The sequence below is a fragment of the Taudactylus pleione genome, unplaced genomic scaffold, assembly GCF_031769625.1.
Source record: "Taudactylus pleione unplaced genomic scaffold, aTauple2 ptg000306l, whole genome shotgun sequence".
Taxonomy (NCBI): Eukaryota; Metazoa; Chordata; class Amphibia; order Anura; family Myobatrachidae; genus Taudactylus; species Taudactylus pleione.
The window spans coordinates 5,381,016-5,400,804 of record NW_028284707.1 but is presented as its reverse complement, the minus strand read 5'-3'; the positions used below and the strand labels follow the sequence as shown (position 1 = coordinate 5,400,804).

Here is a 19,789-nt window from a genome sequence, read left to right as displayed (position 1 = left end):
GATCCAGATCCAAAACCAAAACACGAAAAGTGGCCGGTGCACACCCCTAATTGTTACCACGTCAGTTGACCAAGCTCAAGGAAAATCCTTTGTAGGTTAAACTGGAGAAATGTATCTTTGAAACGACTGAAGTTCCATTTCATGGATGATGCAACCACCAGCTCAGAGTTACATATGGATCCAGGAAAGTTTCAATTTCCATTAGACTGGGTTCATCCGTAGAAGTTAAAATCCATCACCAACTATTGCAGATGATTAATTACAAATTTCTATTCATTAATTGAACCCAGCTTGCTTTGACTAAAAATCTTAAAGCAGCTTTCATCTTCAATAAACTTAAATAATAATTTTAGTCCCTTTGTTGTGTCACCCTGACACTCCTGCAATCTTTCATTGTTGAGGTTGATGTTTCTGAGGGTGACGGTGGTGATGCTGTTCTCCCTCAGTAGGAAATCCCCCCATAGTGCCTCCCTATGTTTATTTCTCCTCCACTAAAAACAATGATGACATACAGTAGTTGACCGAGGACTTAGATCAGTTAAATGAGCATTCAGTGGCACCATTGGTTAGATCAGTGCTTCTCAAATTTTTTCCCAAGATACACTAACAGTCCATTTTTTAAGGATGTCAGTCATTAGAAGAATTTTTAAGTAGTCTAGTCATCAATCTGAATGGACCTAATATTTAGGATGTGAACGCAGTAAATTCACCTGTTCCTTCCACTGAAACTTTGCCAATTTTTGTTTGTATAATAAACATCCTTCTTTTTCTTACTTTTCCTCTTTCTGAGGGAGGTTTAGCAAAGAGGACACGTTGCCTACAGTAACCAGCCAGATCCCAGCTATCATTTATCTAGTACATTCTATAAATTGATAGCTCAAATCTGATTGGTTGTTATAGGCTACACCTAGCCTCTTTAGAAGGGTCGATCCCCCTTCTGACATACCAGAGGCAATAGCTCCCAACCAGTCTCTCTTTGAGGGCACTGTCACATCTGGACTGCATTTTCCTGATGGTTGGCCAATTGGGGAGGTATGTCTGTTCACTACACAGAGCAGCAGTGAAAGCTGGGCGCTACATGCACCTGCCAATGGTGTGTGAAGCATAGAAAGGGTGTTAAGAGGGAGATTAGACTAAGACAGTGGTTCCCAAACTTTTTTTTTCTTGGCACCCCTAGGCCAAAAGTTTTTTATTGTGAAGTTCAGCAAAAATTGTTATATTAAATAAATTGTGCTTCCCTGTCACCCTTAGGGCCAGTTATGTGGTGGCGGTGGACAGGTTTTATGATTGGCACCCACCATCACTGGTTTTACCTATCACATTGACTGATAGTAATTTGATTTGGTCCTGGACCACCAACTCATGGTACCCGTCCAAGTGTGTCACGGCACGCCAGGGTGCCACAGCACACAGCTTGGAAACCACTGTACTGAGTTATAAGAGACCACCTTAACTATGTCAGAGCTATCCACGCTAACCCTGTGATGCAGTCATGCAGCCACACCCCCTATGTGATGCAGCCACGCCCCCTATGTGATGCAGACACGCCCCCTCCGTGATGTGGCCATGTTTCCAGTCCCGAACAGCTCAACAGCAATGTTGGGAGGTAAGCCAGAGTCCTGCTCCTTAGTTGAAGAAGGAATTGGAGCTTATTGCATTTGAGGGAAAACATTCCTCCAGTAACTATAGTGAGGTATTCTCAATGAGTCTGACCTGCCTAATTTGAAATGATTGGGGAATGGCAGATTTGGCTATGTACTGTTTAAACTATAGATCTAAATTTACTACATTCGTAGCAACATTTATTCAGATTTGTAAGTCTTCATTTCAATGAATTTCAATAAAGCAAAAAACAAACACGTTATACCACTATTATTGGTGACCCCTCTGGTATAACTATAACACTATAACAATTCTGCATAAACATGACAGCTAATATTACATAATGACCGTTTACATTCTGTAACAGTATAATAGTTTTTTCCACCTGACTAAATTTACTGCATCTGATACTGAAACTAATCACTAACTACCCAGCCACATTGTGTCTAATTATATACAATTATAGTGGGAATATATTTTATTATCTTTTTTTTCAAAGCATCCTCTGATAAGAAAATTACCACGTTCCTTATGAATGTAAAAATACATCTGTCATCATTTCTGTTATAGGTTGTACGTTTTTTTGTGATCAATGAAATATATCAGGTGTAAGACGGAGTTTGGCATTCCTCCCTGGCGATTTAAATGACAATTCTAAGCATTGGGGTCACCATGATATCTCAGCTACTATCACATGCTAACTACTAGAGACATCGCAGCCAAAGTTGTCTTTTTCTAATTACTTTAAATAATCAATGTGACTCAATTATGTTCCTCCTTCGTAAATGGTCTGTGCGTTTTCCCCAGTGATATATAGCATCATCTGCAGAATGAAATATAACGTTTTTACCGATGCCAGAAAGTCACCTTGGATAGATCTCTGCAATTATCTTAAAACAGTTCCTAATGTCAGCAGGGACCTATTGATCACTTCTCAAATACACCAAGGAGACTAGATCAATTACTTTGACACAATATTGATACTGGCCTTAAAACAACTATTCAATATAAGACATTTGGTTTTGAAGAAGCGATTTGTTAAATGTATCAAGATTGAATTTATTTCCTCCTAATTTGCTATCTTGTTGTTAGTTCTGTATAATTCCTGCTATGCCTGTAGTTATGTTGCTTATTTTGTTTTGTTTTGTGAAAATGTTTCGAAGAGGTTTTTTTTTGTTATTTTATTTTGCATCTAAATAAGTTTGTACGTCGTGCTACATGGCAGTGACAAATCTAAAATATAATCAATTGCTTGTTTTGCCTTTATGTAATCTGCATTTAATAACATTACTTATTCCTAGCCATATGTTTGACCTGTTTTAAATTGCGTACATGGGGTTCCTTTTACATAAAAAATTACCTTCAGGACTCATTTCAGTTCTGAATTTAATTTGACTTAATGAATCCTGTACTGATTAGGCAGTGAAGGGTGATTTGTATGAAAGAAATGCTCTTATGCCTGCAGTAAGGGACTGAGGTAAATCATTAGCAGGATACATCTGAATGAGCAAAGTTCTGGAATTTAAAGGGATTTGAGGGGAAAAAAAAATGAATGTTTTAATTTTATAGCGAATTAAAGAAAAAAAGTTGTTTGAAAGTTGGATATCGGTTAGATGGGGCATGGTATGAAAGGTTGACATTCAGAATGTCGACAGTCACAATGAAGATATGGAAATTAAGTCGGCAAGAAATATGTTGACGTTCACAAATGTTTATATGGTTAAAATGTCGACATAATCATTATGTCAATAGTTAATATTTCGACACCAGAATGTAAACTTACAGGTTTTTGCATATTTTAGCCTAAACCTAACCCTAAGTCTAACCCTAACTCTAAGCCTAAACCTAACCCTATCCCTAACCTTAAGTCTAAGCCTAACCCTAAACCAAACCCTTAGCCTATTCCTAGCCCTAACCTTGACCCTTAAACCTAAGCCTAAGCCCTAAACATAACTCTAAAACTAAATCTAAAAAAAAAAATACTGTCGACATGCTGGTGTCAACATGTTACCTGTCGACAGCATGAACAAATCGGAATTTGTGATCGTCAATGGTTTTCTTGTCAAGCTTATGTACATGTCGATGTCTGCATTCAACATTCCGGTGTCGATATTCTGGCCAGATCACATCAGAAGAATATAAATATAGTTCCAAAGTCTAAGCAAATGTGAGGCAATGGCCTATTTCACTCTCATTCTTTTTATCCAAATGCAGTAAATTGAGTGTATGTAAATAATTGCACCTCCCCAATTAGTAAATTAGGGGTATCTCTCCCTCTCTCTCAGAATACATTACAGTATATTATACTAGATAAACAGGAGAATGTAGTACACTAGAGCAGAGGTTTTCAAACTCCGCCATTACAGTCCAGGTTTTAAGATATCCATGCTTGAGTCCAGATGGATAAATCAATTGATAGAGGTACTAATTAAGTCACCTGTGCTCATTGGTGGCAGTGTATTACAGTAGGTGATTGGTGGCAGTGTATTACACTAGTTGATTGGTGGCAGTGTATTACAATAGGTGATTGGTGGCAGTGTATTACACTAGGTGATTGGTGGCAGTGTATTACACTAGGTGATTGGTGGCAGTGTATTGCACTTGGTGATTGGTGGCAGTGTATTGCACTAGGTAATTGGTGGCAGTGTATTATACTAGGTGATTGGTGGCAGTGTATTGCACTAGGTAATTGGCAGTGTATTACATGATTGGTGGCAGTGTATTACAGTAGGTGATTGGTGGCAGTGTATTACTGTAGGTGATTGGTGGCAGTGTATTATACTAGGTGATTGCTGGCAGTGTATTGCACTTGGTGATTGGTGGCAGTGTATTACACGATTGGTGGCAGTGTATTACACTTGGTGATTGGTGGCAGTGTATTACTGTACACCTGGTAATTGGTGGCAGTGTATTACACTGGACTAGGTGATGGGGCATGGAGTGGTGATAACACTGAAACATATGAGAAATGAACATTGAGGGGAATGGGTAATACTGGCCAAATATCTATGACCCTATTCCCCATTCTGCCAATCCTATCCTCTGATCGCTGTTAAAAAATCGCAGATGTGCGGGCATCGATGATCGGCAATTCATCAGGGAATCAGGGAAATGCAACATGTTAGAAATCCCCGACTGAGCAATTTCGACCATTTTCGGGTTGGAATCGGGGAATCGATATTGTCCAACATGTTAGATTTCACCAATCCCTGTCCCTGGCATAGGCAGAACAGGGAATTGCCCCTGATACAGCCTAGATGTATGGGTCCCATAAGTGCCAATGTAGGGTTTGGTTTCCTGAAATACAAACACACCCGAACTTAAGTGGTTCCGAGTTGAATTGAGTTCCAGTTTGGAATTACTTTCTGGTCCTGGCTCGAGTCCACAGTCGGTTCGGTGCCCAGATTTAAAAGCTGAACTCGGGTTTTGAAATGCATGTAAACTTGTCCAAATTACATGATTTTAGCTATTTTATCGATTTCAATCAATTTTTTATAGATTGTTAAGGAATCCAAAACCGAACCTAAACTGAAACCGAACCAAAACACTTGAGGGTGGTTTTGCCAAAACCAAAACATGTTGATGAATTAGACCCAAAACCAAAACACAGGGGTCCGCACATATCTCTACCAGTGGTGAATTTTACCCCCTCCTGTAAAATATGCTTCTTCACTGAGTAGTTGCAGTGCATGACTGCACTGGCTCCAATGTGACTGGAGGTGACTTCCCATTGGAAGTGCCATCTGCCAGTCACGCAAAGCACAGGCAGCCCCAGGAGGAGGTGTCTCCTCCACCTGGGACTGGCAGTCTGGGCTGCAATTGGTAGAGAGCGGTTTCCAGTGGAAGCCACTGCTCTGCCTTTCGGGCAGCCCTGCAGGGCTTCTCGGAGCTGCAACTAATGCGGCCCCTAGAAGCTGGTGTTATACGCATGTGCGGTGCCACTGCCACACATGCGCCGATTCATTGCTCAGGCACCGGGACCCAGCCGGCCACGGCCAGACCAGCAGCAGCCTCCCTCAGGTAAGAGGGCAGGATGGATTTTTTGTGTTCTCTTCAGGCCACCTCCCAGATACCACCCAGGAGCGCCTATGGTTTTCCCTCGCCAGTTACAAACAGTCCTGCACGTAACAGCCTTTGAAAGTTTTCCAGGTGGCTACACTTATAGAATACAAACTTTGCATGATGGTGACAGAGGGGTCTATGTACGAAGCCTTGGAGTGGACAGAGATAAAGTACCAACCAATCAGCTCCTAACTGTCATTTTTCAAACACAGCCTGTAAAGTGACATTTAGGAGCTGATTCATTGGTACTTTATCACTGTTCACTTTATCTCTCTCCAAGGCTTAGGGCCTGATTCAGTAAGGAATGCAGTTGCGTCGAATAATTCACACTGCGCATGCATATGCATCACTAAGAACAGGTGTCCAGCAGCACCTGTTTCTGGGTGGAGGCACAGCAGCTGCGGCTGTTCTATTGCATGCAGTGCAGACACAGCATAGTCCCCTCATCAACGTCATGTGACACATGTCCGTGACACTGAGAAGGAGTAGCTCTGCCAGGACGTCACGTCAGATGAGTCATCAGCGCGGGGATGGAGCAGTAGGCTCCATATAGCTTGGTGGGGGGGTCGGCTACAAGTGGGGCTTTCTAGGGGGGAGAGGAGGTAGGCTTGAAGTGGCTTTGGGGGGTAGCTTCCATGTGGCTTGGAGGGGGCCCCCACAACTTAGTTGCCATGGGGCCACCACAAGCCTTAATCTGGCCCGGTCTGCTAATATAAACCCCATAAACCACTTAATGTGGTTTAGCCCAGGAGTTCTCAAGTACCACCAACATGTAAGTTTTTGTGGATTTCTTTAATCATGCACAGGTGAGTTCATCTAAAGTATTTTGCGGTAAACTTAAAACATGACCTGTTGGGAAAACTTTAGGACTGAGGTTGAACCCACTGGTTTAGCCCAGGTACAAAATAGACACCAGAGGCTGACAAAGGCATAGCAACCATTTAAAAAATAAAAAAAATTGAAAACCCAGATACATTCACTGATGCTCTCAGTTAAAGATCAGCAAAGTTGTTGCTAAATTTTGTATCAAATTTTACAACAACAGTGATAAAATATTCCAGATCTGCTTTTACTTTTTACCATTCCTCAGTGAACTTATAACTTTGTATTTTGCTGAATTATATTTTATAAAAATTCATTATGCTGTGTGATTGGGATACAAATGAGAACAAATTCTACTGGCGAAATGCGTCAAAATCTTCAGCTGAATGGGGAAAGTTACAAATTTTCATTTAGTAGTCTGGAAAATTTCACTCAGCTGTACTCATTGGCACATTATTCCAAATGCCACATTCCCAAGCAATGTATCTCATTCATACAATATTGGTGGGGCCGGAACCTTGCATACTGCATATGCTATAGTCAACTTGTCTTATTACTGTTTGTAATTTATACCCTGCTACGGCACACTTTGTACTTATTATCACACATTTGTACTCGTACAGTAAGTCGTCAGATCTCCATGTAATGCATTAAATATAAGTAAAGTAGGAAACAGTTATTGTAAATGAAATTTCAAGGCAATTATCTGTCATTTGTTACGGTGTTACACTCTAACATATATATTGACTATACATATTATAACTCCCAGTAGGAAACATTAGGAAGCCATTAGGTAAGGGCAAATCGTGAGATCATTTCCTCAATTAGTATATTAACCATTTACGTGCCTGCTGCTGCTACTAGTGATACTATAATTGGCGTCAACAAAATATCTTTACGTTTCAGTTATGTCACTGGTTTTAAATAAATATTTTTGCTAGTTTTGGCAGCGAAACCAGATATTTTAGAAAAGCAAAATATATGGGTATATTTATTGCTTGTTACCAGTTATTTATGTAGTGCACATATAATCCGCAGCTGATTTTATGTCTGATTAAATTATCATATGTGTCTGCTCAAATTTTAGGAGGAATTACCAGTATTTGAAAATTTTCTACAGAGAATTGCAAGGAAACCAAGGCCTGATCAGTTTTACGGTTTAATGGGAAAACGTAACAATGGTAAGTCTTGGCAGCGGTGAGACGTTATATGACGTGGGATTAATTGTCTCATTTTTTAATTAGCATGATTACGATTTATATTATATTCAGTAGGCCTAGTAGAAATATACATGTGTAGCTAGGTTATACTGTATTTAATATCCCCCCTGTATCAGGCGGCTTATAATTTTCTTCACTGCTTTAAAAAAAAAAAAAAACAAAAACAAATAATTGTCTAATTAAAAAGTCGAACCCATAATCAGTGAAGTAAATTATTTTATATTTTAAATATTTTAATTAAGGTTTTATATATAGGTGGCAGATGTACTCTAATATGCTGTCTGTGTGCAAGGGTAGTGAGAGAGGAGGGCTTGTACTAATTACCTGGCTCCAAGCCTGTTAGAGGGGCCTGGCTGGGTCCCTGGGTTCCCTTGCAAGTGCATGGTGCAGCTTTTCAGTGACGGGTATAGTATTTTCCTTTGATTATTTTCTGGAGGAGGGGATGATCATGCCTCCCAAATTTGGCAATGTCCACTTCGTTACTTTGGCCCAGTGGCTGTCTCAATGGCCCTGTCTGTGCGTACATGGGAATTTTTGTAATTTTTTTTGTGAATTAATAGGCTGTATTCTCAGTGATATCACTCATTCCTGGTAAATTGATAGGTTGCATATTTCTCAGTGATGTCACTGGTTCCTGGTGAATGGGTAGGCTGCATTCTCAGTGATGTCACTGGTTTCTAGTTACTGGATAGGCTGCATTGTCAGTGATGTCACTGGTACCTAGTGAACAAATAGCTGCCACAAGCGAAAACAGCTGATAGATATTCTACTATGGCTTAAAGTATTGTATACTAATTAGTTGTTTTTTTTTTATTCTAGAATTTGGTCAAATTTCCCGCAAAAGTAAGTTTGTGATATGAAATTCTTTTACAAAGATAATCTTATATTCTCCCTTGTTTGTGGTTCTTCAGAACCTTGTTCTTCTATTGCTGTTTGTATACATTTTTATTTTGTGCAGTCTCCCAACACCCCCTGTTGTTTTTTTTATTTTTGCTTTAATGTATTTTTAATACATCTGCTGGATTTCTTCTCCATTCCATCCCCCACACTGTATATCAAGTAAGAGCTAACTGCATTTAATCAAATTCATTCTATCTGAGCAAGTCTTGTGAAGAAAATAAATAAATCAGATACACAACAGATGTATAATTAGAGGTGCTTTCCATTAATCCTGCAACCTTTGCTAATTATTATTATTTATGAATTACTCTCTTTACTGCCTAAAAAGTATTGCACTGTACACAACAAACTACATTTACAATACTGCTGTCCATAGCAACCAATCAGATGTTGGATTAATTTTTTTTAAACTGTTCCAGAAAATCATCAGACTCTGGTTGGTTGCTACGAGTTACATCAACTTTATTCCAATCTCTAATACTTTAATATATTTTCTCCAGAGAACAGTGGGCCTGATTCAGAGCCGCTCGTAAGTGGCCGCTCGTTCGCTCCGAGCGATGTTCGCACATCTGCGCATGCGTATGGGTCGTAATGCGCATGCACCAACCAGTCATTGCGGTCGGAAATCGTGCGCTCGCAAAACAGCGAGGGCCTGCTAATTTGAGTGACAGAATGAGGCGTTTGTGGGTGGTAAAAGGGGAAGGTGCTTGAAAACGGGGAGTGGAGATCCGAACGCAGGCGTGCCAAACGGTCAAAACGGGCATTTAATGGGAGTGCATAATTAGTAAGGGAGTGTCATCGATCACGTCACTTGGTTGTCTTTTAGCCTGAACTGCTCGCAGTGTTTGCGGGAAGTAAAACCTACCACAAGCACTGCGAGCAGTTCAGACGCCTTTTGATGTACTCGATTAATCTAATAAATAGCGGAGATGACGTATGATGCGAACGGCCAGGGGGCGTCTTTACAAAATAGCGAGCGCATGTTTCGTTCGCTCGCTCAGACATAGAGGCATCAACAGACCGCAAAGAGCGAGCGCTCAATTTAAATAGCCGGCCCCTTTTACTGAACGACCGTGCGCAAATAGCGTCCGGCTCTGAATCAGGCCCAGTGTACATTAATAGACAATGTACATTAATAGACACTGTACTGTAAGCGGGCACTATGATTTTGTTCTTATATCCAAATGTAGGATTTGGACAGATTTCTCGCAAACGTAAGTCAGAATATGTTCGCTTTAGAATGCAAATCAAAATCAGTGATTTTTTTCTTGTGATCCCCTATACAAATGGACATATGGTACAATTGCCTGTATGTCTAGTGCTCCCATGCAAAAAAATCAAGAACGATGAACAGTAATCATTTGCTCTCACATTCCGATAATTATTTTATGCATTGTTGTACTTATTATGCATGAGTAATGTGGACCTATCATCAATATAGTTTATATTATATTTATTTTTGTATATTGCATCTTGAGGGTTTAGCTGTAGGATCAATATTATTGAGTTTTGGTGAGTTTCAAATATTCACGATTGGGTCATATGCTGAGTAATAGTAAAAACTGAGACAGGATGTTGCTTTGGTGATTTAGTGACATCATCAATCTGCTTCTAATACTCAGGCCATAACTGTCTATCATGGGGAAGAGACAGTTATAATGCTCAAAGGCCAAGGCAATACTCAAGCTTATAGCCTGACCCACTCAGGGATACTTCTGTCTCTGTGACCTGTATTACTGACTAATGCTGACCGCACATGGGTAGATCAAGTCTTATAATCTGATAACTGAATTATTGGGGTTGGCCCATCTGCACAAATCCGGCCATTTGGAGAGCAGGTCAGTCGATCAGATCAGAAGGGGGCAGATGTAATTAAGCTCTGGAAAGTGATAAAGTGGTGAGTGATAAATGACCAACCAATCAGCTCCTAACTGGCATTTTTCTAACACAGCCTGTAACATGACAGTTAGGATCTGATTGGTTGGTCATTTATCACTTTCCACTTCATCACTTTGTTCCTAAAGCCTTGAGGTCTCCCCATTAACTGCAAACGCACATAGCATGTCTGCGAACAGTCCGATAAATTCAAACAGTTTATACTGACCCCACAGATGGGGTGCTGTTAGGCCGTTATCCCATCAGAATGTCGACAGTACATTTTAGTGTTATTTTTAGGGTTAGGGTTAGGCTAAAATATGTAAAAAAAAAATGGTATGTCGACATTCTTGTGTTGATATGTTAAATGACGACATTTAAACATGTCGACATTTGTGAATGTCTATATTTTTCTATCAACCTAACGTCCATGTTGACATTCAGTCTGCCCATGTTCAGTACATTGTCGACATGTCGGTGTTGACATTCTGACAGTCAACATTCTAACCCACTTTATCTCTGTCCGAGGCTTGATACATCTCCCCCAAAAACAGGAAATGATGCTGCCTGCAGTTCCACTGTTTCTACAAAATTATTTTATATAAGTTATTATAGGGAAGGTTAATAAAACCATTTAAAATTACAAATAGAGGGTTTACCCATGGCACCCAATCAGATTCTAGCTTTCATTTACCTAATACATGCTAGAAAATGATAACTACAATCTGATTGGTTGCTATGGTGAGATGTGATAAATCTCCCCCTGAGAGAGACAACATCAGAAGCTTCATCAGTTAGGCAAAGAATACAAATACACTGTAGATTTTTTTATTTATTTATTTTTACTTTTTATGTTTACATTTCCTCTCCACCTACATGAAGTCGGGACATGGATCATCTCACAGCAGTGAGGTCAATGGCTGGGGAGGCACACATGTATAAAAAAACACAGGTTTTATTTCAAAACTCTGGTGCATGACAGAGAGAAGTGATAGGGGAGGGAATATGACAGGGGAGGCTCTGCCTCCCCTGACCGCACGTCCCTGTCTTACAGACTTTCACAATCCTCTTCTCCTTTTTTTTTTTTTTACAAAATAGAGAGCTTTGGAGTTTTAAAGAGACTGGACAGAATGAGCCCTACAGTAATCTATCTCCCGGCTTTAGGCGCAGAGTGCTTAGAGATCGGATCACCCTATTTGCTACACTGAAGGAGGGAGACCATTATATATTAAAATTAGACTGTGAATTAAGGACAACTCTGTTGATGATGGGAATCACTTATACTACTGAAAAACCAATCATCATGTATCTGATTATATTTGATTGCTCTGTCATACATATGTAGTTATGTAGAGGTGATAAGTGCTCTTTAAAAAAGGCTTTTTTATCCATATTGTTTTGTGTGCTCTGTGTCTGCACATGTTAGGGTCTGAATAATACTGTACCAAAATGATTTATTTATAAAGACGGGGGGGCATATCAGGAGCAAAAATTCAAAAGTATAATTGAGAGATCAAAAAATATCAAGACAGCAGTAAAAAAATAAATATATATAAATGAACCTAAAATAAAACAAAATACTCAATGGTGTATATTATATACACCTGATGGTTTGATTACACTCCGATGTTAGAAGATCTGCGAATGTATAGGTTCTGTACTGCGCATGTGCAGATCTCCTTCTGCTCATATGCACGACGTTGCAGTCTGATTGACAGGATGCGGCCATTTGGGAGCGGGGACGGCAATTGGTGGGTACCAGAAAAATGGGCGTGTCAGCCCAGTGTTCTGGTGCGGGCTGAAGCCAGTGGCTGTTTCTTTGTACACAGCTTCAGTCGCGTGGAATCACCGGCCATCCTAAGTGACTTTAAGGTTACTCAGATGACCAATGGTCAGGCAGAGTGATGCGATTCTGCATCCATGGATGCAGCAGCGGATCACAGAAGCCGAAGGTGTCTATTTAGACAAGACACCTCCTGAGGCTTTATCTTATTAATGCCCAGTAGCTAATTTGCAATAGCATGCAAATCTAAATCATGCCCCTTGCTCTTTGATAAAAAGGACTTATTACTTTTGTAATCTCAAATGAGAGGACATTTAACAGGCCATGTATAATTACACTTTAAGCTTCATTCATTCCTTTATTTGAGTGATGAATGAGTAATATATATACTTTACAGTCCTAGCCTCTGCTGCCCGGCAGCTGCCATTAAGATTTCTCCATGGGGTAGGTTGGATGGTACATTTATTGACCCATGTCAGTGACCGGGTCAGCAATAGTGAAGGCAGTGGGCAGATATTGCAGTACCCCTTCTTGTTCTTGCAGACCCAGACTTTTCTGAGACAGGCATTTGTGGTTTACCAACAAGGCACTACCAGTGGGAGTATCCTGAGCAGTCTTGGGTGTGTGAAACGCGTTGGGTTTGCCACCATATCACTTGAACACAGACCAAAGGCAAATAATGTCTTTAGACTGGGTTTCATTACTCTCCTCAAAACTTACTTTTAACTCTTAGATGTAATTTTCCTATAAAATAATTATAGAATTATGTGAGGCCTATGTAATATAGTAAAAAACAACATATTTGTTCACCTTTGTTGGCAATCTCACATGGCTACCTAATTATTTGTGTGTAAGTGGCATGCTTCCCTATTATAAATCAGTAGCCGTCTTTGTTTTACCCACCTGTGTATGATTTTCCTGCCTAGCTTTTTCATCATAAACCACAATATGCATTCTAATGTAATCTGCTATTTGTCTTAATCCAAAACCCCATGTTAAATGATCACAACCTAAAATACAAGCTGATTTAATCTTCCTTCTAAGAAAATCTGTAACATAACATGTATACATAAATGTATGTGTATAATTCTCCATGCCATGACAGTGTATGTAAAATGATTTAACTAGTAGCTATCAGCCGTTATGTCAGCTGATGCTTTTGGAGGCTCTAAAACTGTAGGTTCCTTGCAGTATTCATCACTATGGGTAGTGTTAGGAAGTGTGATGTTCTTAAATCCATCCCCTTTAAGTTTTATCAACAATATTGTAGGTCCTGGTAAGATATAAATCTTTTACAGCCATGGTTCCCAAGCTATCTCATTGTAAAACACCTGCCGACGTACTTATCTTTTAATTAATAATTCATGGCACATTGAATTCAGGATATTTTGATGAATGAATTGTGAATCATTAAAAACATGTTTGTAAGGAAATATTTGCTATTTCTTTCATTTGTATTTTCTAAATTAAATTGTGCTGAACTTATCAGGCTGATTATGTATAAATAACTTTTATTTAGTCTATTCACTATGACATAGCACCTTCATTTTCTATATTTTCAGCCTAGTGCTTTAACATAAAGGTGCACATTGGCAAATAATAAATTGTATTTTCATTACTAGCGGACAAACGTAGCAACTTAATACCGCCACGGCATTTGTCAAAAATTCCTAATACATTTGATTATTTCAAACTAAATTAAACACATGTGCTTTCACCATCTCAGTATTTTTTAACTCGAAGAAATAGAAAATCTTTGTTGAAATGTATAAAAACACCGTCCTTCAAATGTATATTTTTTCAGGGTATAAATCAGATTCCTTTTATGGACTTATGGGCAAAAGATCTTTATTGTCTGGTATGTATTCCTCAAATGTGTTATTGATAGGACATACATTTCATGAATGAAAGCTTAAGGGCAAGAATCTGAAATACACCCAAGTCCGAATGCAGCCGCATGTAGCGATGGGTTGGGTATAGGATGCCGGTGCTTGATCCTAGGCGTCAGAATCCCAACGCTGGCACCCTGACAGGGTTGGGATACCGACACCTGTTGGTACCTATATCCTAACCCTGCCCCTACCCCTAAACATAACCCTTTCTCCCCACTGTTTAAACTTAACCTCCCCCCATGCAACCTAACCCTAACTCTCCCCGGGCAGCCTAACCCTAACCCTCCCTCCCCGCTGCCTAAAGCTAATCCTCTCCCTAGCAGCCTAAACCTAACGTCCCACCCCATGCAGCCTAACCCTCACTCTCCCCCTGCAGCCTAACCCTAACCCTCCCTCCCCGATTCCTAAAGCTAATCCTCCTCCTAGCAGCCTAAACCTAACCTCCCCCGTGGAGCCTTACCCCAACCCTTCCCACTAGTGCCTAACTCTAACCCCTAACTCTCCCCCTAACCCCACTACTTACCGTTGAGATGCTGGCGCCAAGACTCTGACTGGTGTCGGAATTTCAACCCATTCTGAGCAGCCAGGATTGAAACTACATCCACTAGCGATTGTTAGAAAATTACCTAATGTGTCGTGGGCTGGATGTGCATCTGTGCGAATATATGAGCGATTAATAGTCGCACATATCTCGATCGTTTCTCTGTTGCTGAATTAACAACGCATTGCATTCTGCTCGCTCCAGTAGTCTGGATTGCATTTGCATTACTATCTCTCAGAATCAGGCCCTAAGTATATGAATACATTATGCCTCAATGATGTCACTAGATACTTGGAAATTGGTTCAAGCTACAAAATGGCTGATTCTACTTCATATAGGGGACAAGTACATTGTAAATAATTGTTGCAAGTGTTCATCCTTGGAGCAGACTGGACAGCTTCTACGTAGTTAATAACGCTGTCTGAGTTATTTAGACTGTATATTATTTTAAGTGCGTACAGCTTGCAAATTACATATCTAATGCTGCTTAATTAATTACCCCATGAGAACTCATTTTTAAAGCTTCAATCCAAATGATGACAAATTGCTAAGCGGCTTCAGGGGAAATAATTGCTGACGAGCCAGTAACTACGGCAAAGTTTGGCTGTTTGATGTTCAGTTCTACAACTTATCGCTAAGGGGCACAAGTCATTTAAAAGAAAAAAAATATCCTTAAAAACTTGTCCAGTCAGGAAGCATAATTGCAGTGCCAGTCAGTTACTGACATAATTCAGCGTACAGCATGTTCATTAATCTCCGTGGTTAGTCTGTTTGCGTCTTCCCAGATTGATAGTACAGTCATTGCATTTATTTTTATTTTAGTTACAATTATTTACCTATTGTTATAGATAGAAGAAAGCTGGAGCTGTCTCCTACCATACCTTATTTCTGCCTCATTTACAATTACATTTTGACTTAAACAACTATTATATAAGGAAAACATAGAAAATTATTGTCATTGCGTATAAATTTCACACCTAAAATGTTCCATGTCTGTAGATAACATTCATGCCCTAAATTGCAATTCAGATGAGCTCTGTGCTGATTGGTTGATCCACAAACTGGGACAGTGATGTTGCAGCAACCGCTCAAGAAATTGAGGCTCATTCATGCCTAATGCTGTTAATGGTCTTTTCCGCTGCTAATACTTGACAGGACTTTAGAATTAGGATAAATTGCCTCTTATGGCCCTGCCTCTACCATCCATTCTAAATTTGAATGCTGTTGATGTGCATATCCAATACAATATACAAAATACAATGTTCAACCCATCTAAATCCTGTCGCTGCGAGAGAGCACTTCCCGGCAAAGAAGTAAACTTCCAGGGTTATGACCCAGGAGTCCTAATGCCATTGGCCAGCATTTGAGCAAGCCGCGGGGACTGGGAAGGGATCCTTCTCTGGAGAGTTTTTACAAAAATAAGCCCATAGGTTTATATAGGCAATGCCATCTAGCTACAGAACGTGACAGCAAGCTCCGAATGTTATGCTTTCTGGAGCTTGCTGTATATGGACACATATAATCCTACGGGGCAAGATGTGCCGCAGGTCCGCAGAAGACATCTCTGATATTTGCCGTGGACCTTTTGAATACGTATGGAAGTTTTCTGAGGTACGGCATTTTAGGCTTTGATACATTCCCACCTCGTGTGTTTCACCAATCTTCTCAGTGCATAAGTGGCTTGTTTTTTCATTATTCTTGCAACTACTTACCACAACTGTACAAACTGATTTACCACTGCAATTCACCAAAGGATCTCTTTAATGTGGCATCCCATGTTATCTGCGCCTCCTCATGAAAGCCACCGCTGGAGAGCGCAATGTTCTGGCAGGAAGCTTCCTCATAATTTTCCCAATTTTCTTCAAAGAAAGTGGCAGTGTGTATGCGCAGCTTTACTTTACCATCTAGAGTACTATATGGAAGAGTAAAACTGCACTATGCTTCACTGTGTTGCAAAGACAAGTCATCAAAGGAAATTATTTGAAGGAATGGAATTAACATAACACTACAAAAAATAAGTTAGATTTATTAATATTTAATTTTTTACTATGAGGTACATTTAGATATATTAAGCAATCCATGCTGACCAATAGCCGCTTCCTCCGGGAACTGAGATGGTAGTGGAGTATCATGATTAACATGCGGCCGGGGTGGAAGTCAAACCATTTACTCTTCTCCTCTCCGGCGTGTATAGTTCTCATGGTAACTGAAGCGCTAGGCTGTTTGCAGTTTAATAAATTGACCAAAGTCAGCAATTCCTGTAACTTCCTATTGGGACCCAGTGAACTAAGATATATATATATATATATGGGACCGCAGGGATAATCTGTAATTACTCAGCAGAAACCTGTTTAGAAAAGGAGTATCATGGCTTAGTACATATACCCCTTGGTGTCATCTAGGGCAATAGATTCTGTGACATTGGATTCATACTGTATATAGCTAGAACCAGAGCTCAAAGTGAGCCTGTATGAGACAGTATGGCACTTCTAAATTTGCACTGACCTGAAGGGAGGTGATGAGCTGTATCCAGCCACATATTGTACCTTACCTTTAGAATGACTGACTCCAGGCTTACCCATTCACTGAAAGAACCTTACTAATAGGCTGATTTAAATGTGAATCATAGCCTTCTTAAATACCACACTATATCATACACAATTAGGATTATGGAGACTATATATATATTATTTGTTTTCTTATTTTATGTTTTTCTAATAACACTTACTATATGCTAATCAATAATCATTTAAACCTGTTTGTCAACAAAGCAGGCATATGGTGCAAACCTTAGATCATTTACAATCATAACAGATAATTAGCAAAATAATTAGCATATATGCAAATGCTCACTACACGGAGTATGGGCTGAAAACAGGAGGGGACAGGACTGGAAGTAATGAGTACAGAGGGGAGGAGTTGCTTTTAATATGTATGATATATTTGTTAATAAATTGTCTCAAAAAGCCTTGAGACCCTGTAAGTTGATAAACTAAATATTATTCCAGGTCACCAAACGGCTGCCTGCACCTTGTACTGGAGGCTGGTCCACTTCAAAGCACTAAATATTTGAAAATAATAGTATGTAACTTGTGGACCTTTTTTTTAATCAACTGGTCCACCTGGTAAATCTATAATAGAATGTTGGATTCTGTTAGTTATTTTAAAGTTTAATAGTTTATCTTTTTGAAAAAGTTTGTTTAATATTTGAACCAATCAATACTGTACCTGTAGACTATTTGATGTGGCAAACATTAGATCCCACTAGTAAATGTTAGTCCCCTATATTTTACTCTGTGGCTGAATTAGGGAATAGTTTTGTTTCTTCCACCATTTAATGCAAGTGCCTCATGAATTAATGAGGAGTGGTGCAAAAAAAGATGGACCCTGCTATTGTAGATGGGGGAAGGGGGGGTATTGGGGAGAGCAGCGCAGACTTGATTGCCAAACGAATAATGAATATTCGGGTTTATCTTCTTTTACATCCATTTATTTTTATTTTCCATCTCTTTTAAAGTGTTTTTCTTTATACAAATGTCTCTGTGACCTCTCTTTTGCACCTAAAAATGCATTATTTAGTTTCTGAACACTGAAAAGGATGTACTGTAAGATTGTTCAAAATGTAATAAATATCTCTACAACATATAAATACTGAAGAAATGGGCAGTACTGGCTGCCAATTTGGGGTGAAAACCAAAGTCAAATTTATCTTTTTCTATTTTCTCCTCTCACCCCCTTCCTGAAATTGAGCATCTCTCAGTAGTTAGTAATCATTATATATGTATTATTTATTTTTTATTTAATTTATTACCAATTATTTATATAGCGCACACATATTCCGCAGGTGTGGTATAAGATGTCCCGTGATTCCTAAGTCTGTATGTCTGCGGTCTCTGCGGCCTTTTTATGCTAGGTTGATTGAAAGTTTAAAATGTTGTTGTGTTTTATAGTATTTATGTTTAATTATGAACTCATTTTATTTGAATTTTTTTCACAGGATCTTCAGAAAGGAACACGATACATAATTACGAAAGAAGACGCAAATGAGAAGCCCCAACTGTTACTTTGGTCAAACTTCATTCATTAAAACGGAAGATGAAGTGTAATATATTATATCCAGTGTACAATGAATAATTATTTATTTTAAAATTGATTGTTTTAGCTTGTATTTTCCAAAAAAGTTATTATTTTTAATAGTGTGGCAATGATACTTGTAATATAAGTGTGCTGTGGTTCCCCAATTATGACTCTCTTCAAAATAATGCAAGAGGAAAAATATTAGAGAGGGCATCAGCTATAAATGACCTCTCCCCCTATTTGCTGGGGTGACCGTTCTGTGATTCTGAAGAGAGTTGCAGCCACAGGGCCTCTACTCCATTCATCAGAAGATCCACCTTTTCCATCAGTGAGTGTCAGAAATACAGTTCAAAGATTTGATGTTTCAGTGTTTAAACATAAATACAGACTATCTTGTACCTTTGTTTTCAGGAATAAACTGGTATCATTGCAGCATGTTTATTTTATTTTATGAGTGTGAATCCAAAGTCTCCATTTCATAGTTTAGATTTTTTCTGATAGTAGCGCTTTGAATAAAAAAAACCTTGAGATTTTGCAACATTTCCTTGTGTTATCAGTTTGTTCATTGCAAAACAAGCAATATGCATTCATTCAGGGAAGGGGGGCAGTCAATATCAGCAAAATTTGGGCCAGGGTCTGGCAGTGCCACTGTACCCACATGACCCACCATGCTGCAATGCGGAGAGCAGAGTGAAGGCTCCACAGGAAGGTGGCCTGGAATTTCCTGCCATTGTCACTTCCGGGCAGCAGCTCTTGGTGTAGCTTCTGCCAATGGTTGCTACTCTCTGCATGTTGTGGGAAGGAGAATGGACGGTAATTTATAAAGTGTTTTTTTTTTTCCAGTATACAGACATTTACAAGGGCCCTATATATACATTTTTTTTTACTAAAATAATGTGAAAACGGGAGTTTTTACAGCATTTTCACATTATTTTAGTTTCATCTAAATGCATGAAAGAGCAATTGGAGCAGTTGTCGCAAAAAAAAACTACTCCAAACCCTTAAATTTGTACAT

The 19,789-nt window shown here is 39.3% G+C and overlaps 1 protein-coding gene across 1 annotated transcript in view; it reads left to right on the top strand.

Annotated features, from left to right (window-relative positions):
* The window catches only part of LOC148511462 (tachykinin-like peptide), a 42,045-nt gene extending 22,731 nt beyond the window's left edge, over positions 1 to 19,314 (top strand). Inside the window, exons 3-5 of the mRNA XM_088442244.1 lie at positions 7,574 to 7,667; positions 8,526 to 8,549; positions 18,695 to 19,314. Coding sequence (XP_088298370.1) covers positions 7,574 to 7,667; positions 8,526 to 8,549; positions 18,695 to 18,744 — 168 coding nt within the window. The 3' untranslated portion in view covers positions 18,745 to 19,314. The remainder of the gene's footprint in view (positions 1 to 7,573; positions 7,668 to 8,525; positions 8,550 to 18,694) is intronic.
* Positions 19,315 to 19,789: the final 475 nt, after the last annotated feature.